This window comes from Rhizoctonia solani, chromosome 14, assembly GCF_016906535.1.
Source record: "Rhizoctonia solani chromosome 14, complete sequence".
Classification (NCBI taxonomy): domain Eukaryota; kingdom Fungi; phylum Basidiomycota; class Agaricomycetes; order Cantharellales; family Ceratobasidiaceae; genus Rhizoctonia; species Rhizoctonia solani.
In genome coordinates, this window is record NC_057383.1 from 466547 (window position 1) to 492215 (window position 25669).

A 25669-nucleotide genomic window follows, 5' to 3' on the forward strand; every position below is an offset into this window, starting at 1 on the left:
ATTACTCTGCACGCTACTGAAGGGCATTCTCGGTCAGACGAGTCGCATCAATGTTATTGATTTGTCTCATTTCCTAAGGCATTTAAATGCGACCATAGACTATGATTGTACACCCTACAAAGCGACCCTGATTTTGCACTGAACTCGCTAAGCCGCGCATACAAGGTTGACTTTCACAACGAAAGCTACTGTTACTCTCATCCATCGAGGTCAATGTATATAACCCGAAACGAACTAATCACCAAGTAGCGCATCTCCAAAACGTCGACATGGTCATTCAGCACTACAACTTTACCTTATTTCAACTCTAAGCTTCAACCATGAAGCGTAATAAACTATATTAACACACACCCTTTTTACATAGCAGCATATTCGGAACAATGTTCCTAACCTACCCAATCACGCATACAACCCCCACTGGTATCTCACAAAGATACAATCTCCCCTCACCCGTCCATATCCCCCTCACCCCCATCCAGTCCACGTGGTTCCACCCACCCAAGGGAGACCCCATCCCTCTATCAGTTCCGCAGTCCCATGAGGTGAGATAGTCATGATCAATTGAAGAACTACACCAATCTAAACTTGATATTGAATGATCCGACATGGTCATGGACCTCCTTGTTCCCCTTTGCCCCCCTCCTCCCGCTTCCTCCCCTCTGTCCATTTATCATTTCCCGCCGGCTAGATTAGAGTCTAGATTCGATTTGTCCGGATGAGCGGGGCGAGAGAGAGGTGAGGAGGGGGGGTGGAGAAAGAAGGAAGACGAAGACGAGGACATGGACATTCGTCTCATTGGCAAGGCGTGTAATCTACAATGTTATCGCTCAACCCAGAACACTGATCCGCGTGTGTAGAAAAAAAAGCATAGGACTAGCGTGTGCGTGTGTGCGTCTATAGAGGTACCATGACCTCGTATCGCCAGGCAGATGAAACGACGGATACAGGAACCGATGTTCGATCTGACCGTGCTCTGCCTCTAGCTCTGGATTTGGATTTGGATTTGGATTTTGGCTATGGTTTGTCAGTTGCGGTCTGGATTCGATACATGGATCATCAGTTGCGGCCCGTACGCATGGAATTATCAACCATGTGTGTGTTTGTATACGGTTCATCGTCCCGTACAGTACTGTATGACGTCCTGAACAAACGACCTGTCTCGCGAGGAGAAACTCGGCGCGAGTCCAGTCGGGACCGCCCCGAGGCGGCAAGGACCCACCTATTTATTTATTTTCTTTTTACCTTTTCGCACGCATACACACCAAGTATACACCCACAAGTGAGAGTACGAACCTACCGTTTAGAACACTAGTGAGATCAAAGTCCGTTCAGAGGTGATCAACCGCAACGTTACCTCTCACTACTGATCGTCTGTCCGTCCTCGTGGAATGAGATCAACCAGCCTCGTTGGAAATGACCTCATTCAAAAAAGAGATAAATTAACGAGGTCTTTTTTCGTTGCTGGTGATGTTTGCTTATCGACCAATGGAATGTACCCACGCCGGGTCGCACGACCAATCAATCGACAGGCAAACAAGATCGAGGCGAGACCGGTATCACTTCACGAGGTTCGCATTCAGTTTCTGACTGGGATATAATACAAACTACTGTATCGCGTGGTCGCGAGGCCGAGTGCTGGGATAAGGAAGGGAAACCAATGACAACAGGGGGGGGGGGCAAATGGTTGGTTATCAGCAGACTGGGAGAAAAACGTATCTCACACAGCTGCGTAGGTAGGTGCCCCATGCCCCGTCCCCCGAGACTTTACTGATTTATGACCATCTTTCCCCAGATTGATCATCGGGGCGATATTCCCGGGTCAAGTTCGCCCCCGTGGGGAACCCAGTTCTCCCATCCCAGGAACGATCGAAGGATTATTCGAATGGGGTAGAAGCGAGGTTAATCTAAGGGGGGATACAACGAAAGACCAGTCCACCAGACCAAACCGCCCATTTCGCAAAACCAAAAAAAGCACATTCGCCAAGCCCAACGTTTAAAGAAAAAAAGTCGAAAGGGCAAAAACAAGACCACGCCATCGGGCCGGGAGAACTCAGGAAATAACGGTTGATATCCGGAACTCACGACTGTCCACACATATAGAATTTTGAAATAAAAACGTTGTGGCATATCGGGTAAATGTGCCACCAGGAAGGACAGGTCAGAGGGTTGTGCTTATCCCCCTTGCAGGGGGGTGATGTTCAAACGCAGTAAAATGATTGGGCTCATCATCAATTGTGTATGTGGCACGGGTGTTATTATATGGTAATGGCTGGCACTGGGTGGCGCTCGCTCAAACCCAAACCCATCGGTTTCGAGCGGACAGCCCTGGGGATACTGCGGAATTGGGAAACCACGCCGCAGGGAATAAAGAGTACAACTCTCGTCATAGCATGCTTGAGTGCGGACCGGAGCAAGGGGCAGAGAGAGAGAGGTATGACGAAAGGGTGGGGTAAAGGGAAGGCTATGGTGTTCGGCCGCGAGGATGGCTAAAAGTGGAAGGTGGTATGTGGCATTAACGAGATGGGGGGTTTGGACAAACTGCTCAAACACACGGCGTCAAAGTAAAAACGCGGCATAGAGAGAGATAGGGCCTGTGCGACAATGCGGCAGGTATAGATAGAAATGAGGCTCGCCTAGTGGTGACTTGAGGCACTGGGACAATAACGAGGGAGGGGTGTCAAGCGGTTGTACGGGCCGGAATAAGCTTCGCGGGGGTCGATCATTGGTGTTGGCTGTTCCGATGATCATTGGTCTCGGATGGTGTTGGCTGGCAGGACGGATACACATCGTCATGTTCGCCGCGGGAGCAGTTGAGATGAAGGGGGAATAAATGGAAAAAAGTCATCGAGTGGAGCGAAATGAATGAGGTGACATGTCAAATGGAGCAAGTGCGTAATTTGCAGGAGCAAGCCAGTCCCGATTCATTTCGACCGATTGGCCCAAGGGACCGAGTGTATTCGGAAGAGTCACGTGACTGCCTCGAGGCAGCCTCGTGTTTCAGCGTCGGCAAGGTCATGGGATTTGATTGTGTGGTTGCCCTAGGGAAAGAGTCGGTGGCCAGGGAGAGAGCAGTGCTGTGAAGTGGACGACTAATAGGGAAGAGAGCAACAGGCGAGCTCATCCTTGGAAGAGACACGCGATCGCCTCGAGGACGCTTTTCACGCTTCGACGAATTTGTCCCACGTACGCCCCACTGTCAGGGCCCTATATTACCTGTGCCCCCCATCGAGCGAATCTGCTTGTAATCCCCTCCGTGTCCCCCTCTATCCCTATTGCCTTTCCCCCTTTGATAACCTAATCAGAGGACCGATGGACTTCAACTCTTGGATGCGCCAACAGGAAGAAGCTGTAGCCCGGACCTGGCACGCTCTCAAACGCGAAGAAGATGAAATCGAGCGGGAAGAGGCTGTTGTCGTTGCTCTTGGCCAACGACTGTCGCGAGCGAGAGATACGATCCAACTCTCGCCTCGTCACCGGATCGATGAGCTCATGTACTCGGTTGCCAAAGACGAGGCACGCATGCTTGCCTCGATCGACGCCGTCGGTGCCCGGCTTGCACACGAAAAATCGGTATTCCAGCGGGAAATTGCGAGGATCACGCACTCGAGGGCAAACACACCACGCACCGACCGACACACGCGCCAGGCATGGGACTACGCAGAGCGGATATGGAGGGCGGAAGAGGCCAGCATCCAGGAACGGATAGACCGAGTTGCGACCATGGGCATCGACTGTCGACGCCGTCTTGCTGCGTCATCGACTTACTCGCCTCCTCGTCGCCGGCCCAGCACCACTACCGAGCCCACCCCAGACGAGCGACCACGCGAGCGGACCAAGAGTTCGGCTAGTCACTTTGTCAGAGAACGCAGGACCTCGACCGGAGCTGTCCTCGTTCAGCCCCCGGCCGCTGTACCCGTACCGGCCTACTCCCGCGAGCGTCGCCCGAGCCAGGCCATTCCTGTTGCTCCTGGCCCGAGGCCCGCCACTTCTGCCGCTCGACCCTCAACGGCCGGTGCATCCAGGCACTACCCAGCCGTCGAAGACAGCCCACGAGATCGTGAACGCGAGCGAGAATCCAAACGAGGGCGAGCCAAACCCGAGAAACCCGAGCGAGAGGAGAGAGACAGAGAGCGAGAAAGGGAACGCGACAGGGATCGCGACCATGAGAGGGAACACCGCAGAGAACACCGCGAACGACGAGAACGTACCCGATCTACGGCCGCACCCCCACCCACCACGCATCCCACTCGACCCCGCATCTGCCCGCCCCCGGAACATCCCTCCCTTCGTCTTCCCACATGCCCTCCCACCCGTCGGTCCATCACCCTCACCCCCACCCCGCCTACTCTTCGTCCGAAGACCGAATGCGCCTCGCCGCTGCCTGGACAGCCTACGAGTGCCGTTGGGCCGGCCTCCAGGCCCCTATTCCCTCGGCCCCCACCACACCCCTCACGTTCCACAATGTCCCATGGCCAGTCGGCTTCCAACCCGATTCTGCACGATCCCTCACCCCGGACAGAATCAAAAAGTTCCTGTTGAGCTCGAGCCATAGTCCCCACCGCAGTCCAAAAGAGCGGCTAAAGAGTGCCTGTCGTTGTGGTATGTCCCCCTATTTCTGTATTCCTTCCTCGGTGGCTAACGAATCTATTCGCAGGCGACCCGAACAATGGGAAGATAAATGGATCAACAATGTTGAACCCAGCGAGCGCGATAAAGTCCGATACGGCGTATCCATCGTAGCCCAGTGTATAGGAGAACTGCTGAAGGAGGCGTCGAGGAAAGAGTAAACCGGCGCTTGGCCTGTGCAGAGTCTTGGCCTAGTTCACTGCCACCACCCACCACCCCACCGACTCGATGGCTCTTGCCTTGTCAAATAGTCATCTGGCACCCGATATGGATCCCACTGGCGCAGTGCGCCACTCCCGCCACCCACAAAACCCCTTTGCCCACCCAGCCCAAAATATGCAACACTTGACGACATATGATGCCGCTTATGATATATATACTTGTTTATATGCCCTGGTCGGCTTTCTTCCTTCTTCTCGTTATGCTCACGACCCCCCGCAATTGTCTATTTCACGACCCACGACCCCGGTCCTTGTTGTTTGACGACACTTTGTTCTTTGATATTCACGACGACCCCCTGTTGCATTTGTTCACTGCTGCTCACACTTTGTTCCATCGCCCATATCTGTTTATTTTCCCATTTGACATTTTACACACACCCTGTTGTCTGTTTTCCGTTTTCCGTTTATGATGACCGGGTTTGGGTGTTTTACACATATATCCCACTCTGAATGGAGGATCCCCATTTGTAGTTGTACTAGGTAATGATGACATCGTTTGAATCCCCCTTTTTTTCTGGCTGCGGTCGGCGATGTTGCCACTCGAGCGCGCTCAGAGGTCCATGGTCTATGGCCGTGGTCTCGCTTGCGATTACGATTGGGCTCCCTTCCCCTTTGGGCACCGGCACGATCGCGATCGAAACAGAGTTGAAGAGTCTGGACTCGGGCGTAGCGTAGGCATACGTCGCGCCTTGTCATGCCCTATCCTATCCTACGCTATCACGACCTGCTCTGCCCTCCCCCCCCCTCCCCGGCGTCATCCGATAAACACAGCAACAAACATGGATTAAGAAAGCCAAAGCCCATCTCACGATCAAGGTCTGGACGTCAATCACTGCGCGCGCGGTCTAGACGCGCCATCGATACCAACCATAAACACGATTGTACATGTAATGCGGTGCCCCGATGTTGAGGGTCCATAGCACGCACACCCACACACATACAACCGTGAAAAAACGCAAATTTAAATTTGTGCATGTACATGTGTGATAACCCAAAAAAAAAGTTCCAGACGTGAAACATCAAAACCGAGGGTGCGCGCGTGCGTGCGTTGTGTTGTGTGAAAAGATAAACCGAGACTGGACTGGCCAATGGACGTGTAATTCACCCTCCTCCTCCCCCCTGAATCCTGATTACATTACACCCAATCACACGTTCGATACAAATACCATCAAAGACTCCCGCAGGACGGACGAGGGAGCAATGGAAAGGCAAGGGAAGAGGTTCGAGACGTAAAGTCTCGGCCTCGAGGTATCCTGCATGCATGTGCCACGCAAAGGGGAAAGGGCAGTGTGTGAGAAACAAGAATGGTCAATATTATCGGTTGGATTTTGCGAGCGGTTGGATCGAAGCGAGTCGCTGCGAGATCAAGTCAATTCAACACACAACCTGGTTGTGATGGAAATAAATGCGCCGAAAAAAATGCAATAAACTCGCAACGGAAGCAACAAAAGCTAATAAAACATCCGAATATCCTAATATGGGTATATGATACCGACTAATCAGGAAGGTCAAGTGGTGACGTCGGGGGACTATGAGATGAGAGGGTAGCTCCGTATGACGACCTCGCTGCAAAATAAAGCGCACAACCCTAGTGAGTTACCTTGGGACCCGGGCTCGGTCCTGGCTCAAAGACCGAGATGAAGACACCCCCTTGTCCAACCGCACACATCGGAACTTGAACGTCAATGGGCCCTCCTTGGAGTCGAGTCAGTCTGGCCAGACCCGTTATGAGAAGCCGGATTGCGCAGGTTTCATAATTTATGCGCGCTATATGTGTGGGGAACCTTTTGCGCCCACTGTGTCAGCATGCATACGCGACGAGGAGGGATCATGACGGGACGGGCGGAGCTCGTAGCGACTCCAACGCCTCGTGTTGGGTGGGAACTTGGAAGACGGAAGACGGAGACTCGTGACTTTGGCTGGACTTTCCTAACTCGGAATTAATGGGATAGATGAACGCCGCTCGTCAAGGCGGTGCAGATGTGGGTGGGGTTTGCGCTGTGGAGCCGTGTGATGGTTTGGCTTGAATTGTGGTTCTCCTAGCCCTGGCACACCGGTTACATGCGGGTACTGTAGATATATGCAAGTCAAATGGATTTTTTCGATTTGTAGAGATTAAGTGAATTAGTACCCATTCGTACAACATATTAGCGCTGTGCCTGTTCGCCGCTAGCAACAAGTCGGTCAAGATCCTCAAAAGCTAGGACTAGCATCAGTAAAAGGCTTCGTTACAAAAGTGTAGGGACGTACAAATTAGTACAATTTGGCTCAAGGCTGGCACCAACTGTATTAGCATCCGTGTAATGCAGTGAGAGGCTTAATTTCCGAGTTAGACTAGATTGAGCCAATATAGCTAGTGCCAGTCTTGAGCCAGAGTATACAAATTTGTACCTTTCTGGATTGTTGTCACGAGCTAGCTACAGTACAACGGTTACTCTGCCCCATTTCCATTACTGACAGTATTTCGCATAAGCTCTCTGGAAACCAACACGTTCATTCTGCCTTCTGTACCCGGGAGTACCGGCGCAAGTGCTATTACTAGGAGAGGCTCTGTTAGCTTATTTAGATGGGAGCAGATCGAATAAACACATGTATTTTATTAAAAAAAAAAAAAAGCAGCTCCAATTGGGGTCAAGTAAATGTACATGCCTTCTCTACGGATTATTCACAGTTTAGTCGTGGCTGAATTGAACTCGATGCATATGCATATGACAATTCCGCACCCTGACGATAACTAAAACCCGAAGAGTAGTCCCGAAACAACCTAACGAAGCAGTACGAAATAATCAATCACCAAACTGCTTACAGTCTGCACTTCAGGTGTCGCTAGTGCTCATTGGACAGGATTGAAACGAGCGGGAGTTGTATATCATTGCCGATCGCTCGTGTCATGCCTTAATGTTTCCTTTTAATAAATTATAAAGGATTAAGGAATTACTGGACGGAAACAGATCTACTATATATATGAAGCTAAGCACTTCTCAAAATTCTTTGGCATACATATTGATAGTCAATTTTAAGAAAGAGAACTACGGAATATCTTACCGAATTTAGGGTGTCCGAGACCTCTCAATCACGTTGGCTTGTAAGACAACTGGCGAAGATTGTGACATTTCTCGTTTCCTTCGTTGTAGCTACTTTAGTAAGCATAAGATCAACCGGACAAGCAGTACTATCACACTGATACATAAGATACAGTATTCAAATTGGTCAAATTGAATAAATAGTAACAGGGTGAGTGATTGTGTCAAATCCCCAATCTAGGAGCCTACATGAATGTATGGTACCCATCGATTAAACTCCTTCTCCCCAATTTTATCACGCAGCTCTGCTACAGCATAGTGCAGTGCTTTCCCCACCTCTCCGTTGTCTATCTTTCCATCCCGTATCAACCGTGCATACACCTCATCTGCCACAAACGGCGCATCATCGTCCACCACAGACCACATGGTTGCAATCACACTCCGATATCCGGCCATGAGCATGCCAGACGCGAGATGTATGGCTTCGTCCGGTAGCGTTTCATCTCCCGTCGCAGTCTGACAAGCTGATAGGAAGGCCAGACCTTTGTCCTTGAATGACCTTCGGTTTATCAACGCGAGATCTAAAATACCATCATGGAGGAAGAATCCACTCTCGGTTGGATCCTGTACACTCTGGTGAGCGTGACAAGCGAGATGAACCCAGTCATGCTGCTCCATCGCGTTGAGTACTGTCATCGTAGTCGCTTGACTTCCCGAAAGCTTCGAGTGGTTCACTCTCCCTTTCATGTGGCCTACGATATACTCGAGCTCTTTAATGGTGCCTGGAAGCTGCTGATGACCCGGTGTAGCCTCTTGGCCAATGATAAGCACTCGGGAGTTACGACGCAATGTGCTAGTGGTTGTATTGAGTAGAGCAGCCAGAGTGGGCGTGTAAGATGATATGACATAGTCAAACACTCTCGACCCTGGCTGTTCGTAATCACCAGCAGCATGCAGCGGCAAGAACGACAATATCCCAGTCGGACACCATGTTATATGAGGCATATTTTCAGTAGCTATACCAGGATTATTCTACGGAGATATATTCAAGTTGAGCAAGATACTGATATTATGCGTGTGGGCTACCCAAACGTACTGTATATCCAAGGAAGTCCAGTACGGGTTTAACAATGTTGTACCATAGGTCCGAAAGTGCGCTTTGGAAGTCCACTTCTTCCTCTTTTACAGGCCGGCGCTCGACCCCCCGCTCATTTGATCGCCTACTCCTAATAGATTTCTCCATTTCGGAGCGAAATTTATGAGCCTTCACGCCAGTAAAATCGGGAAGAGGAATGTGAATAATATCCTCGCACCCGGGTATGAGAAGAAGCGCATCACAATGAACTTCAAAGCAGTTAATGACAGCGATGGGTCCGTATCGAGCAGCATGGAGTAAGACATCAGATTTAGCTGGTCTAAGAAAGTTCTTGAACCCAGCTTGATTGCGTACTTGAGCTAGCAGCTCATCATATTGTCTAGCTAGGTGTTGTCGAAGCTCCAATGTGTTCGCCTCAGATATATTTCTCATGTGTGGGGAATCAGAGCTTGCATAGCGGAGCCTTTTGGCAGCTTCCTGGAGCTGATTACCAAGATATGGATATGACGATTTGAGGTCGTCCAGCGGGGATCGAAGCATTAGACTTTGGCTCCATACGACGCATCGTGTATGCTCAAGCCATTCAAGGGCCAGGCTGCCCTCCGACGCCCGGATAGCGGCACATCCAGCTATTACAGGTAGCCCTTCTGCCAACGACAAGTCATAGTATCGCTGGCTGGTAGTGGCGCCAAGCCAGATGAATTGAGGAAGAAAGTCGATGGTCACACGGAAAGCTTCAATGCAGCTAAGATGGCCAAATGTCCGAGCAAACCGTGCCCAAATGACTGCATAGTTAAACAATTCACGTGGTGCGCTATTCGGTAGTCGGGAGGCTTCGCGGAACAAGTCCATTGAGGTATTCAAGTAGGAGGGATCACTCGTATGCTGATATGCAAGGCGGTAGTTCGTGGCCCAACAGAAGTGCCGCAAGGACAGACCCGGGTGCCCCTCAGGAGTGAGTGTGAGTGCAATATCGTCGTATTCGATAGCTTTCTCTAAGCTGACCCATTCACCGATGTGTCTATATTGACTCCTGTATGCCACTCCAAGAGCAGCATAACGGTGTCGGAGGTCTGTGTGACCGTTGGGGGTGAGCCCGAGTGCGTGTGAGAGATGTTCGATTGCTTTTTTGAAGTCAGCGGATTCGCCTAGGGAGTCGTATTGATCACTATATGAGACTCCGAGAGTAGTGTACCAGTATGACAAATTTGAGTGATCCTCAGGGGTGAGCAAGAGAGCAGATGTCATGTGTTCAATTGATGTCTGGATATCTGCGGGTTCTCTCAAACGGCTATACCACGTAAGATATGCTACCCCTAAATTCCCATACCGTAGTGGCAAGTCAGGATGACTGTCAGGGGTGAATGTGAGTGTGTATAAGGCATGTTCGATGCTTTTGTCGAGGTTGGCAAGTTCGCCTAAGCGTTTGTATCGATCGCCGTGTGCTGCCCCTAGGTTTGTGTGTCGTGCTGACGAATGTGGATGGCAGTTGGGAGTCAGCGCAACTGCACGGGAGTGGTATTCTATTGCCTTCTCAAGGGCATCAAGCTTTCCTGTGCGTCGGTACGGGGCAGAATATGACACTCCCATGTCTGCCTGCCGGCGTGAGAAGTCTGGATGATTGCCAGGAGTAAGTAGAAGCGCATGGTGATCGCATTTGATTGATTTCTCCAGGTCACAGAACTTCCCCAAGCGGTGATATCGATCATAGTATGACACCCCAAGATTAGAATACCGATCTGGTAGGTCTGGGTGATTGTTAGGTGTAAGTTTGAGTGCAGAAGAGTGGCTTTTGATAGCTTTGTTGAGGTCGCCAATTCCGGCTAGGTGCCGATACTTATCCCGGTATGAAAGTCCGAGATTGGCATCACTGTACAAGGTTAAAATACTGAAAATAAGAATGTGCATTTAAGCAGGAATTGAACTGAAATCAAGGCCAATGTATGCTAACTTTAAATATTAATTCTCCCTTAGTCTGATTCGTACTAAGGAAAGCATACTGACGTTGTAGTTTTCAGGCCAAATTATACTGAAAAAAGATGTCTTTTACTGATATACTGATTTTCAAGATCTTATCACGCCATAGTCCATGTCTAACCGGCAAATCTGGATGCCCATTGGGAGTGAGTTCGAGTGCACATAAGCGGTGCTCTATTGCTTTCTCGAGGATGTCAAGCTCTCCTAGGCGTCTATATCGACTGTTGTATGTTCCCCCTAGATTAGCGATCAATGCTGGCAAATAGGAGCAATCTTTGGGAGCAAGTTCAACTGCACGAGTAATCCATTTCATTGATTCTTCAAGGTCATTAGGTTTTCCTAGGCGTCTGTATCGATCGCCGTACGACGCTCCTAGGTTAGAATGTCGGCGTGGTAGGTCTGGATGGTCGTTCGGGGTGAATGAAAGTGCACTATTCATGTACTCGATTGCCTTATCCGAGTCACTAGCCTCGCCCAGCCGTCGATAACGGTTGATATACGACGCCCCTAGATCAGCACACAAGCCTGACAAGTTCGAATGCTGATCGGGAGTTGCTGCAAGCGCGCGGGAGCAGTAAGCAATGGATTTTTCAATGTCTTACAGCTGCTGCAAGCGTTGAAATCGAACGTGGTAGCATCTTCCCGCATCAGCTAGTCAGATTGCGTGGCTTGGATGACCACCAGGAGTCAATTCAAGAGCACGAATAGAACAATCTACCGCTTTCTCCATGTCATTTAATTCTCCAAGGCGCTTAAATCGATCACTGTAGCAGGCTCCTAGCTGAGCGAGTCGTGTTTGGAGGTCTGGGTGTCCGTCTGGAGTGGAAGAAAATGTGTGTTTCGCATACTTCATTGCCTTGCCCATGTCACCCAGTTCTCCGAGACGACCAAGTCGATCAAGGTAAGACTTTCCTAAATCATACAGCTCTTCATGACCTATAAGCCCTAGCATGAGCGCACAGAGAATTCATATGGTAGGTGTCTTCGTACTCACTCAAATCCTCAATGGAGCGCCTAATGTCCGAGCCACATCCTTTGGATGCACTCCCAAGCCTTGTATCATTACTCAGGGCATTTGTGGCTGTACCTTCATTATTATTCTACGGTAGTTTAATTAGCTATCCTTTACAAAGCAGCAAGTTGTTTGTCGCAGAATGTCACCCACGTGCTTATCTCCGTAACGTACGATCCCAAAGTCCTCCATGTCCAGTGACCTCTTTCTCACGACTTCGAAATTATTTAACTCCGTAAACTTGTTGGAGACAAATACGTCGAGTTGGTATATATACAAGGCAACACAGATAAACTGAGCCAGGAAATCAATGCTATATATAAGCACCAATAGCGTCGCCCCTATCCAATGAACACACTCACCTGTACGTCCTGTGAAACTTGAAGGGTATATGTTTGGTTGCGTGGGTGTAGCCTCAATTGCTCTTGCTTTTGGTCCCGAGCCCTCCAGAATAATCAATTCGGCTGAGTTGTTACCGATAAGCTCTGGGATTATCTGAGATTCCGAAGATGATGAAAAACGTTGGATATGAATAATTGAATTGGAGGAATGTACTTGATGGTTGCAGCGCAGTGCTCACAGGCCTGGGTTCCTCTTCTCTTTTTAATACCAGGAGGCTGCGTACTGATCCAACTACGGTTTGCTATTGTTCGTGATGAATCGATCCTCGCATTTGTGTATAATCTTGGCAGTACCTCTATGCTAAGACTCGGGCTTTGTACATGATTCGATCAATATGCTGTAGACGCTTGTCACACACACATCAATTCATTAATCTCAATGGTCATCAGACGCTCATTAACCTTCTCCGCCATAGTCGCAGTTTGTCTTTGAGAACAAATTCGAAACGACGGGTCCTATGCACATTTCTTGACTATATTTTTGTTCATGCTATGGCCTTTATTGAATCTACACCTTCCCATCATTGTTCAGCCCTTCACTTACATGCTCCGATATCAAACTCACTTTTAAAAGAGCTACTAAACCCTCACACCTTTCTGGGACCTGTCATCCTGAGTTTGGTATTATCCTGGCGCCACTTCCCCCTGCCAAGTCTCGTGCTACTCAAATTCAAACGCTATATCTACATTCAAATTCATTTGAGTAGTTGACATGCCGGACTAGTTGAATAGTAGCATGGATCTCGTCATCCAATTCGTACATTGAGATAATCCTTCATGTTCTATACACGACAAAGGCCAGTGTTGACTGCATTGAATCATTAAACGTGCGTTGGTCATTGATGGAGTGCTTGCGTGAAAGGGCAATTTTGTTCCTCACTTTTAGCACCGGTTTGTTGGATCATCATGTGATTAACGATGCTTTCCGGCCAGACAAAGATTGCGGGACATTCATAGGGCGCAAATAGAAAAGGGATTTATGTTCCCACCGAGAACTACCCACGGTGTAAGTTGAATTCCATCTACTCGATTTGTCTTGGCCTCCCGCACGAATCCCACGACAACATTTAATTCATTTGTGTAGTCATAGTCCGAAAGACGTGCCTGGCGGGGGCCTGGTCATAATGAAGGTCGCATACAACAGCTGGCAAGGATCCTTAGGACCTGCTAATCTTGAGCCAGGGTCCCCATTGAAGCCTAGAGAAGAGGCTGAAGACTGTGCTGTCTGTATGATATGCCTCTCAGATTATCTTTTTTGCTTGGAATCAATGGCTAATATATGGTAGTGAATATATTTATTTGGAGTCACGGCAAGATCTAGGTAAATGAATCAGTCATATTGAGCACAGTAAGTGCCGTGATCCCTGGCTTGTGAGTGTTGTGATATAGACCTGAGTCCATCCCGCCAGCATTAACACGCGGCAAAAATAGGATCCTCTGGAATATGACGAACAGAGCTTACCATCGACCTCGCTTGGACCGATCCCGGCGCCTCATCTCAAGTAGGAAGTTGGTAGATAAGAGCCAGTAACCAACTCGACTTCCCGCACAAGCACAGAAGGTACAGAGCTCTAGAGACCGTTGGTCACAACGGTGAGGTGCCCGATTTTTGTGTTGTGAATTTAAACTTCCATACCAGTCATGTGCCATAATATCTCGAATAGATCACGCGCTTATGACTTGACAGGGACATTATCAAGAAAATAGGATAAATTACAATAGCGAATAAATCCCGATTATAGTAATGAAGGCTATGCCTTCATGTTAAGTAGCAGGTTTCGCAGCAGACTTAGTTGGGTCCCAAAAGTGGCGCACGCTCATCTTGGCCGTTGGCTGCGATGGGTCGGCCATAGTCGTCAATCCCGAGCTTGGTCTGGCGACGTTTCCAACGCAGACACATGAGCAAAAGCATGCCTTGCATGATTCCAGCTGCTGCATATGTTGCCCAAGATGTCCAGTCAGTACCCTCCCTGTGAACGAATATATCAATTAGAACTTGAGCTGTCAGTGGGAAAACACTGGGGATGGTTCTTGCCTGAGTGCAATGCTGAGAACCATCAGCACGGCTCCTGGAGTCTGAATACACATCATTGGAATACTCAGGGATCCAACGGTCTTAGCGTGCCATGTTCGATACAGTTGAGGGGTATACTGGACTAGGCAGAGTATGGTCGATGACAGCCCCAGGAATGTTGCCCAGGCGGTCACACGGCGGCTAGGAGGCGTAGTATTATCTCCCAGGTCGCGATCATCGTTGAGAACGACAAAGAAAGTAGTGAACAATGAGATGAGGCTATTCGGCATGGGTAAGTTTGTAAGAGCGGGAGTGCTACTGTCGTGGGTAAACTTACAAATGTGCTGCAACTATGCATGCTAACACGACGCTCATCTTCCATTCGCTTGTAGATTCTATATATTCGCCCTTAAGCGCTAGTTCACATGTTTCACAGTCGCATTCTGGTGCATGCCCGGGGTGTGGCTGTGGCTTGATGGTGACGAATTTGAGGTGAGCGGGGAAGTAGAGGAGATAAAGTACGAAACTGTTCAAGTCAAGTTGGGTAAGCTTCGATATACGCAGGACACTCACATTCCAGAAAACATAAACCATTGGAAAAACACTTGAATAACGCCCAGAACAGACTCCAGACAAGCACCAGCTGTCTGTATGACGTATGAGCAGTTGAGTCGCAATTGAGATCAGAGGGGCGCACAATGTGTTTACAACATCGAACAAGGCCCCATTGCAATGTGAGACTAGCACCCAGTTATTAGTTTATTCCGCTGGCTACGACTGGGACTCACACGTTGATGAATCCCGCCGCCGCTGATGTACTTCCCAATAATAGATACCAAGGGCTCAGCCCTTCCGATGTCTTGTTTCTAATTATGATCGAATGCTAAAATGGCACTCAGTCGACTGAGATGGGGAGTGACGTCAAACAACTCACTTGAGGCACGTATGACAAAATGAGTCCTGTGATGAGTCCAGACGAAAGTACAAGGGTAAACAAGTCATGGTGCTACACAAGCATATTAATAGTTTTCCACAATATCTATTTTGGATGACATACCGGTTTACATCCTGTAGGTTGGTCCATCTTTCACAACCGAAGTGGTAGTTGAGAAGCGTCGAACTGAACCGCCATCATGACCAATCGGTGAGTCTCGTGATCGTGTGGTATTTGCAATTAAATAATAGATGAAACAACCATTATACCAATCATTTTTCTCTCCAAAATGGCTGTCCTTAGCTACGTCCTCAGTTATTGTAGCAGTGTCATATCCCCTGGTTAATTGTATTATTGGCCACCTTATATTTTGCCTGTTGGTTTTCAGAAGAATAGCTTTGCCAGCCCTTTTCTCTTTTCCCGCGTGGCGGTAGGCTAGTTCTATGCTGGATTTAATCACTAGTTGCATTAAATCACGATTGAAATTTAACACGAATTAGTACTTCGATATACTACGCCTCCATTTACATGAATGGTCCCAGTTGAAAACACGATGTCTGGCTGCGTATGATATGTCTTCAAACCCTCTACATTTCATTCTTTAAGTCAAGTGCGTAGTAAAAACACCTTGCTTTCTTATTCCATGTGTCCCAGTGCGCCCTTGGAAGAATCACATTTTAGATCGTTCTTTCCCGCGTTGTCCCACAGTTCCAGCCTACCCGCTCACAACATATGTTACGGACGTCAATTATGCACGTACAAGCGGGCCTATTGTCGTACGGGGCAAGTGATTGGAACACAAGACTGATCAGGTTTAGCTGCCTCCCCTGCTCTGCGGGCATCATCAGTGGTGCCCGGTTTGGTGCATCAGTTCTCGGTTGCCATTTTACTGCACTCCAAGCCCGGTCGCAATTTCTATTGACCATGTCTCCCGCCCCTCCTTCCAGCTTTACACGAGATCTGATATAGTCTCTCATGGGAGTGTGGGCTATCGTGATTCCGTGAGTATGTTACCCAATGAATGCGGGTATTTGAATTCATGGCACACATCCCGCATCAAAGTGCACGCTTAACAGAAGCAAGAAATATCACACTGATTGGCCGGCGCCCTAGCCTTCAGAGCAGCAGACGGATTACCCGACCGCTTACCCGACGTCCGTGCGATTTATCGTATCACATCGGTAATCTTATTTCTCCGAGGACACCATATGAAGTTCTTATCGATTGCTTAATGCGGTAATTCCTTTTGAACACCTCATTGAGAACTGGTATGGTCAACTTTCGATCGTATGGGCACGACAACAAACCGAGGACTATACTGGAGCATTGCCGATCGCTTATTGCCTTTCCGACGTATATTCACCCTTTGTTCTTCCTCAGCATCTCTAGAAATGGTGGTCTCCATGATTCTGTTATGCTTTCGTGAAATGAATTCGCCAGTTTGGGTATATTCTGATCTCGAGCGGGACCATACAACGTACTAATCAAGTGCGGCATCAGATGCTCCGGATTACAGCTGAGGGCCAGACAATGGGAATCAATCGATACCCTTGAACAGTGCGTTTTAGCCTTCTAGACTTGCACTTGCCTATGGTATATAAGACGTAGGTTAGAGCGTGTGTTCGAGGTATAGACTTTGCTCACATTCACTATGAATATCGAGCTTAAAGCAGCCACTAGCAAAGATTTCTTTGAAGAGATCACACGCTGGCTTGCATATCATGGTGAAAAGCCCCCCTTGGACCTGGGAGATTACCCGAACCCTCCGGACTCTCTACTCCCCACTAATAGGCCACTTAAGCTCCAGTTTGGGTAACTACGACTCATAACCATAGCCACCGTGCAAATAAACCTGTTATTATTACGCTCAACTGGTCAGTAATATCATTTCAACCCTTCATATGGCGATTGAACCCTGTACCTAGTATGGCGGTTGTATCTAGTATTTAGATTTCATCGAGTGGAGCAATTACCCTACTGTGAGCTGACCTCTACTTTGAATACTGGGCAGCACGACGAGCTAATCATATATTTTTCTATATGTGAAACACAAGTCACATACGTGCCGAGTGTATCGGCCAAAGACATTCTCATCGGATTAGTTGACAGCATCAACCCCAATAAAGAGTATATTATTGATTCTGTCGTAGAAAGTGCAAATAGGCTCAAAGCTGCGATCTCCGAAACCTTGGAGGCAGAGGCCGTCAGCGGATTATTGAAAAACCTGTACAAAATTTTCCAGATCTCTGACGAGCATTGGAGAAATATATTAGGCGAGTCTGGATTATTCTGTTTGCGAGTATATGGTGGGCTGACCTACACGGACAGAGATGGCGAAAACTGAGCTGGAGAAAAGTATGTGATCCCCGTTAGACTCCGTTATTCTTCTTCTGAACAAAGTTTATTCAGAGGAAACTCATATTAAGCAATTGGACTCCGAGGGAAATAAGCACAGCGACCTGACTAAAGATGAAAAGGAATTATTGGTTGAATTAAAAGCTCGACTCGGTGAGATTTCGAGCCCTCGTATGTAATGCGTCACTGCGGAGCTCTAATGGCCACACGCCACTGATCTGAACTACAGAGGATCGGCACGGTAAGTTGGCTCTCATTGCCTAGGAGCGAATCTGAATACTTGACGGTCATATTTCAAACAACAACAGGAGAGAATATTTCTCCAGGTCCTGCGGATGATCATTTCAAAGCTTGGTGTTCATCATCGCCAGACTGCCTCATGCTGGATTGGGACGATGTGAGTGCCCATTGCCTTGCTTCCAAACCTAGAATGAGACCTTACTGCTCTTACCATGACCCCCAATCTAGGCAGAACTTGGGAATGATTTTCTCAAAGCTCTCATAGATGTTGCAAAGTCGTATCGTACATCAGTACCACTGCGCGCGTATACACCCCTCGATCGTTTGGTGAGGCTTGCGCTCGGTTGTTGTCAGGTGGCAAGTAAACTTATGAAGGTTGCTAGGCTTTTCATGCAGGGTACTACCTCCTCAGCCAAGGCCAAAACCCATTCGAGCCGTATAAATGCCGAACTCTGGGGACACCTGGATTTCGAGGTGAAAAATATCAAACCTACCTGAGCTTAACAGATCCCGGGTGAGTAATCGTATCAAAAAGAAAAAAGCTACTGTAGATAACATGGAAATATTTGACATCAACAGTCCCGGCCATGTCTTCGGAACTACCGGTAGAGCCCAATGGCTGAACGGGGCTATCGTACACGTTGAACGTAAGAGTTCTTCTAATGAAATTTAGGCCGGTAAACCAATAGATACTCATCTCAAAGAATCATGCGTTTATAGACCTAGAACGACCCGCTGGTACCACTAGAGCCCAGATCGAATCCTATCGCATTCCTTCGGTGTTCGAATTTGCGCGAATCTGTTTGCACACGGGATATGGTGCATCGAACACTTGTTACATTGGCCGTCCCCTATCGGATAGTGGAGACCTCAAGTACGACTTTATCAAGGTGTGTATAACTTATTTGATAATGATTTTTTATATCGACCCTTTATTGTAGGTCGTAGACACGGTTGCTTCGGCTTGTACCAGCATGTTTCAGCTAGGCTCTGCTGAATGTAAAATTGCAATGGGAGGACTCAAGGCCTCGGATATGGTAGCTTATATGCGTGCTCTTCGGGGACATACACTTAAGAACTACCGACAATGCCTGTGAGTGCTATATCGAAGGGCCTGGGGACGAGTACTCCAACGTTCTCATTTGGCAGCTCTGCGGCATTCAACCTCAATACCCCTCTGGTCGACGACATCCACGGTACTTATTACGACAAGCCAATAGAAATAGCCCGTAGGGCAATTGAATTAACGGTCCTTGGTGGATTCGACAAGGTTACCTGGGACGGTGCATCAGACTCCTATCCATCTACTCGTGAGTATGCTTCATACACCAATCTTATGAGATTGCTGAACACCCATTCTTCTAACATTGCTTATAATCTCGAAAAACGATAATGGTTTGCTAAGCCTATGCGAAGCCAAGGAGTTGGTACATAAGGCGCATTCAGCTGGTCTGCTCACATACTTTTCTGCCGGGTTTAAAGAACCCCATATGAAGTCGCTGTGCAGTCGGGCGTTGATGGAATAGGTATATTTACTCTTATCATACATGAAATTAACTACTGAATACTTTGCTGCGGATATTTTAGGCATTGGTGGGGCCCAGGTATTGAGAAACATGGACCGGGATACTGGCATGCATGGGGATTACGTGAGTTGAGAATTCAATATAAGACTATAAAATGCTTATAAATTTTTCATTCCTTCTTAAAAGATGGAGTGGCGTATCGATGGGCTTATTGAGCTGCGCGACACCGCAGCAGGTCACGTTTTAGGTCGTGCGGCAAAATTGCTCGCTCGCCTGGATCAAATGTACCACGAAGGCTCAATGAATGATCCCGAACTCCGCCTAAGAAAGGAACTTTATCGGTTATTGCACGTAGACGATCCCGTTGCGGAGCAAATTGAAACGTGTATCGACAGTCCGGTTTCTAAAGCCGTGTTTCTTATTGAGGAAGACAGAGATAATCCTTGGATAGCTCGAGCCTCGAGACTTGTTAACAGACGAAGTGACGGGGGGGTTGAGTCACATTCACTCCTTCAAATGTATGGAGGCGACGATTGGTCTACCTTTGAAAAGACCCTTACAGACATTATGAAGCCACTTAATGGACTTGGTCCTGGCTCGAACTTGAACCCAGTTACTATGTCTGTTGAAGGCGATACATTCGTGAGTGTTGCCTAAATTTAATGCACTGAATCTCTAAACAGGAGCTGGTTCAACCAAGGTTCTCAATTTCACCACAGTGGACGAAACGGTTGGACGCCTACCGAGGATGGGTAAAAGTTAATGCTTCCGACAAGAGAAAGGTTAGCTTATTACTTATGTCGTGTCATGTTAGCAGAAGGTTGTCTAACACCTTTTTGGTAGCATGTCAGAGGATATGTAGATTTGAATATCAAGGCAACTCCGTTCGAGAAAAAGGGATCTCTCGCACTCTCCGATATATTCTCCTCTAAAGACACTACAAAAAAACCTAATACGAAATCGCTCTGAATTTGTGAACATTATTATTACTCCCTGAGTAATCATGTAGCGACAATGAATTTGTTTTTGGACAGGAATGAATCGTAGTGTTACTAGAGCATAGGCTGGTACACATCTGAGTTGAAGCATGCGGTCATTTAGACTCTATATGTAGGGACACAATTGCAGGCCAAATGAATGAGATTTATTTATGACAATGATGTATATTACAGACTTGAACATAGCAAGACAAGATTAGGAGTAAGGCTTCAAAATATTTCCTGGAATCAATCTATCGCACACACAGGAAATATTGGATGGCTGAGATTGCATAGTTGAGATTGCTGGGCGATCACTAGTGCAGATGATCACGTGCACCTTCAAGCGCTGCTGCTGACGTTAGCCATTTCATCTCGGTACTCGGCCATGAACCTAGCCGGTAGCCCCGCATTTAAACCTTTCCTCGATCCTCGAATCCTGACTACCTCACTCACCCGTCCCTTTTAGTATCCCCCTACCAATATCTTAAATGCCAAGTGGTCCTATTAAAACTGCGCTCACGGGTGGGTTTGTGTGTGTGTTAAATTTAAGATTGAAGCTGATGTGCCTGTATACAGAAACATTTTCTGTGCAGCATCCGATCATGCTTGCTGGCATGAACGTAGCTGCTGGCCCAAAGTTGGCAGCCGCCGTAACTGTATGCATCTTGTATTTGACTTGAGTGACTCCTTCTAACCTTATTCTAGAACGCTGGTGGACTTGGTGTCATTGGCGGCCTCGGCTACACTCCAAAAGTGCTCCGCCAACAGGTAATTATATAGTTTGATGTATCGCACCATACTTACTGTACAATAGATACGAGAAATTAAGGATCAGCTTACCGATAAAAACGCCCCTTTCGGCGTCGACTTGCTTCTTCCGCAAGTCGGAGGCAATGCTCGCAAAACCAACGTCAGTATCGACATTTCATCAACAATTTCATGAAATGTATTACTAATCTGAAACCGTTATGTCCAGTATGACTACACCAAGGGACAATTGCCCGAGTTATTGGATGTTATTATCGATGAAAAGGCCGCGCTCTTTGTTTGTGCGGTTGGTGTTCCGCCCAAGAGTGCGGTTGAGAAGTTACACAAGGCTGGTATTCCTATCATGAATGTACGTGTATTTTGGTTCCCATTACGGCCAAGCTAACATATGACTCATAGATGGTTGGCCATCCAAAGGTTGGATTGTTATGTCGTGGCATTTTTCTGCACTGGGCACTAACGTTTGTATAGCATGTTGCCAAGGCCTTGGAGGCCGGCGTTGACATTATTTGCGCTCAGGTAAGTCTCGCTTAACATGCTATTTTGACGTGATCCTCATATTCACTATAGGGAGGAGAGGGCGGTGGACACACTGGACACGTCCCTACTAGCATTCTTATTCCCGCTTGCGTTGTACGTAAGATCAACCTTTCATATGGCTACTAATAACTTGGGAGCTATTAGGACGCAGTCAAGGGCCACAAATCCCCATTGACCGGTAAACCTGTATTTGTAGTTGCCGCCGGAGGCATATTTGATGGGCGCGGCCTCGCTGCAGCACTCATGTGGGGAGCACAGGGCGTGTGGGTTGGCACGAGGTTTGTCGCCAGTGAGGAAGCTGGGGCACCAAAAATGCATAAAGAACTGCGAGTACAACAATTTATTCCGGAACTATGATACTTACTCCCCAGTATAGCCTAAAGAAAGCTGGTCACGAAGTACGTCGCTCTTTTGTCATGATTAAATACACGTCTCATTCGGTCTGAAGGATATCATGCGTACGTTGATCTTCACTGGCCGACCGCTAAATGTCTATATTACCGACTACATCAGAGATTGGTAAGCGGATCCTGTACTCCTCGAGCATAACTAATCCTTTCTCCAAACTAGGGAGACAAAGCGTCAGGCTGAGATTAAAGAGCTAATTAACAAGGGAATTATTCCTCACGTATGCTATAGTCCTCGATCTTTTTGATTCGATTGCTGAACGTGAATGTAGGAGCATGAGCTTGAAAAGCACCCTGAAAAGTCTCTCGCTGGCCGGTAAGCCAAATAAGACAGTAGCGTTATCAATTTCTGACTTGTGTTATTATTAGTCGTTTCTTGATGGGTAATGTTGCTGCCATCATCAAAGATGTACTCCCGGCCAAGACTATTGTTGATAACATGGTATCTGAAGCTTTGGATTGTATCAGCCGAGCCAACGGAATGGTCGGAGGAAAACCTAGGCTATGAGATGGGCCGACTTAGTGAAGTTGCATTTTTCAAAAGTTAATGCCATGGTGTACTATATTATCATTCATGTATCTTGACATGGTTCTCGATAAAACAGTTAAATTCAGATTCTCGCTACGGTACTTTCTGAGGCTATATTAGTTGACACCTGTAGTGCGCAAGTAGCACGGTTTCCGCTTTTGGGGCATATGGCCCGACCACTGAAATTAGCTGCCAGTGGGCTTGCTTGTTCCCCGGATAATACACGTGATATGGGTTAGTTACGCGATCACGTGAAATTGGATCTGTCATAAACAACTGCTAGATGCATCGCGTCTCCCACCGCACCGTTATACATTCAAGATTGTGGACTGGCGAATGCCTGATTGTTAAAATGAAGAGCCAGAACCACGGACTCTCCACAAGCTTTGGGTCAAGGTATGCCTATTTCCACGGATTACTGTGGCTACTTTACTAATCTGCTCAGTGCCTCGCCGACGGACCCTCGTCATGAATCTCCCAGTGATCCAGAGTTAGAACCCAGAAAGAGGTCACGAAAAAGTACAATAATGGATGCTCTTAGACGTGGTATCAGTCAGACAGACGCAGTTTCTGTCCCTTCTCGTCAAATGTCGACTTCATCCCTCCCACGATTCCCAAATCGATCACGCTCGTCAACTAGTACTGGTAGATCTCCCGCTTCGCCAACTGGTCTCCCTTTCTATCGACACAACGAAGCGCTCGATTCGATATCCCTTCCTGCTGTACCAACCACCAATATCAAATATCTGAGAGATCTGGACCTAGCTAACGCTGCTGTTGCCCAAATGATGGATCGAATGGAACCTTTCCCAGGAAGTCGCTGGAGAGGAGTGGTTGGTTTCGACATGGAGTGGACTGTTGGCCTCGGTATGGCTCAGCGAAAGACTGGTCTTATTCAGGTAAGTAAAACTACTTTGGGCATATAGCCTCGTCTGAGGGCATCATTATAGCTTTCGGATACTAGGACCATATTGCTCATTCAAATATCGGCGATGGACTGTGAGCAGAAGATTTATTGGTAGAAAATTATATTAACAAATATCTTACAGCTTTCCCCCATATGTTAAAAGTTTGTGCTGGCATAAAAATTGTTTATTCACTAACCAAACATATACTTTATAGGGCCTCATTTGCTCCGGTACGATACTGAAAGTCGGTGTGAATGTTGTACTCGATATGAAAAAGCTCTGTCGGGACTTTGGCTCATCTTATGCAGCGCGCGGAGTACTTGACCTCTCCGATTTGGCACGTACTGTCGATGTCGGACTCGTTGGAACTAAGATCGATGATCTCGACTCGAATAGAGCAAGCATGGGTGTTGGCGTCTTCAGAGCCGATGAAATCACCAAACGCGACGACCCGACTAAGTCCGATAGTGAGAATGATATATCGGGGGAAGAGGGTACGCCAGCTCCTGGCGCCAATGGAACGAGGGCAACCAGTAAAAAAGCAAGCACGATCGACATAATCTCTGCTGGACGAAGAATAATTTCCTTCGCTCGACTTGCCCGGAGGTACCTAGGACGTGATCTTGAGAAGGGCGATGTCCGAACGAGTGACTGGGAAAGGGTACTAACGGCGCAACAAAGACTGTGTGAGTGAACCATGAATTATATGTGTCTTTCTTTTACATTCCTTCTCAGTTCGTTATTCTTCTAGATGCTGCAAACGACGCTCATGCCGGACTAGCGCTATATTACGCTCTTCGAATGCTTCACTCCCGCTCGGTGGCAAATGGTTCAATTCCTGTCCCCTCGCCTGCTCCTTGGGAAAATCAAACATCTTCCGAAGAAATAAAAGACTCTCCATCCGGGCGGCAACCAGCTCCACCGCCATTTCGGTCTAAGGCAACAAACTCCAAAACATTAATTGAACGGAAGTTTATACCGCCCAGCGAGCTCCAAAATCTCACAGCGTTGCAACTGGAATCTATTTTACCCTGGGACTCGCTGGTCAAGGATTTGCATGCTGAATTTGAAAACGCACGGGCAGCAGTGTTGGTCAAGCGGGAGAAGGAAGGAGTCGATTTAAAAGGCAGAGGGGAAGCAGTCGTCACGGTCGAAACGATCGAGCCGTCTGAACAAGCGCATGCTACACTAGAAGCGCATGTACCCGATTTGCAGAGTGCTACGGCCGGCAGTAGCTCAATATTCAACCCACTTGGCGATACACACTATGACAACCTCCAGTCGGGAAACACACGAACGTTAGCAAGCGAAGACAAACGACGCAGTATTCGCCAAAGGCATGCATTTCAAGACAAGGAAAACGAGGCTTTGGGAAAGAAATGGCCACCAAGTCGTAACTTTACTTTATATCCCGCCGGGTCACGGTCGCTAGCATCTTCATCTACTACGTCGTCGATACCCCGATCTGTTTCTGTGATCAAAACACCCCTGAGCAGCGACGAAATGGACCCTCAACTTCAGGAGCCAACTCGCTTGGTTGTAAATACTAGGTATGCTGGCTCGTCCTCACTCAATGATGACACACGGTCGGTCCTGCAACAGCCTCGCGCCTATATACTCTGGCATAAACAACGGCTCTCTCTATCCCAAATTTGCGCTTCAATGCGGTCGGGCGGGAATCCGCTCACGAAAAGTACAGTAATGTATGCGTTGTGTCTATGGTTTGCTTCCAACTACTCACTCATGATTCCTTGCAGCTCATACATCATTGAAACGCTTAAGGCCAACGACAAACTACCTTTTGAAGCGAGCAGGCTCAAAGATCTGATTGCTTTGGATAAGACTGGCTGGGTTCGGGAGAACTACAGGCAATTCCTTGAAGCTAAGGTCGGGCCCTTATAAGATCAATCTCAATGGGATTTGGGTCAAGCTTTATCATTTTAGTATATACGCTTTCGAAAGAAAATTTGTTTAGGTAATTCAGACTTCTCCCCTTCTTATAGTTACATATACGATGACTTTTGCAACGTGCTTCGTTTTCAATTTGAGTGCCAACTCATTCCTATATAAAATACTAGCTACTTATCAATTCAGAGGCCCTAGTAGATGTAT

General features: G+C 47.7%; 5 protein-coding genes across 5 annotated transcripts; 3 read left to right on the forward strand and 2 right to left on the reverse strand.

The window, feature by feature from the left end:
* Positions 1–3309: 3309 nt before the first annotated feature.
* On the forward strand, positions 3310–4787 carry RhiXN_10785 (uncharacterized protein; the record flags this gene model as incomplete). The annotated part of the gene is made up of 3 exons (XM_043330601.1): positions 3310–4528; positions 4584–4599; positions 4655–4787. 3 exons carry the CDS (start codon positions 3310–3312, stop codon positions 4785–4787), a joined length of 1368 nt encoding a protein of 455 aa, XP_043185946.1.
* A 3320-nt stretch (positions 4788–8107) lies between these two features.
* Positions 8108–12770, reverse strand: RhiXN_10786 (CHAT domain protein; the record flags this gene model as incomplete). Its single annotated transcript, XM_043330602.1, has 11 exons — positions 8108–8902; positions 8967–10836; positions 10953–10965; positions 11025–11498; positions 11546–11594; positions 11662–11879; positions 11938–12043; positions 12130–12268; positions 12314–12450; positions 12651–12669; positions 12718–12770. The coding sequence occupies 11 exons, from the start codon at positions 12768–12770 to the stop codon at positions 8108–8110; spliced, it is 3873 nt and encodes a 1290-aa protein (XP_043185947.1).
* A 1375-nt stretch (positions 12771–14145) lies between these two features.
* On the reverse strand, positions 14146–15454 carry RhiXN_10787 (PQ-loop repeat-containing protein 1; the record flags this gene model as incomplete). The annotated part of the gene is made up of 8 exons (XM_043330603.1): positions 14146–14326; positions 14374–14649; positions 14708–14896; positions 14944–15017; positions 15068–15110; positions 15159–15253; positions 15305–15376; positions 15428–15454. The coding sequence occupies 8 exons, from the start codon at positions 15452–15454 to the stop codon at positions 14146–14148; spliced, it is 957 nt and encodes a 318-aa protein (XP_043185948.1).
* A 5439-nt stretch (positions 15455–20893) lies between these two features.
* On the forward strand, positions 20894–22628 carry RhiXN_10789 (Nitronate monooxygenase; the record flags this gene model as incomplete). The annotated part of the gene is made up of 14 exons (XM_043330604.1): positions 20894–20927; positions 20982–21061; positions 21111–21173; positions 21220–21315; positions 21382–21522; positions 21573–21590; positions 21645–21692; positions 21744–21806; positions 21858–21991; positions 22090–22111; positions 22162–22232; positions 22284–22341; positions 22393–22436; positions 22490–22628. The coding sequence occupies 14 exons, from the start codon at positions 20894–20896 to the stop codon at positions 22626–22628; spliced, it is 1011 nt and encodes a 336-aa protein (XP_043185949.1).
* Positions 22629–23001: 373 nt separating this feature from the next.
* On the forward strand, positions 23002–25459 carry RhiXN_10790 (3'-5' exonuclease; the record flags this gene model as incomplete). The annotated part of the gene is made up of 7 exons (XM_043330605.1): positions 23002–23045; positions 23095–23548; positions 23600–23648; positions 23699–23718; positions 23772–24243; positions 24309–25260; positions 25315–25459. The coding sequence occupies 7 exons, from the start codon at positions 23002–23004 to the stop codon at positions 25457–25459; spliced, it is 2136 nt and encodes a 711-aa protein (XP_043185950.1).
* Between the last annotated feature and the right edge of the window lie 210 nt (positions 25460–25669).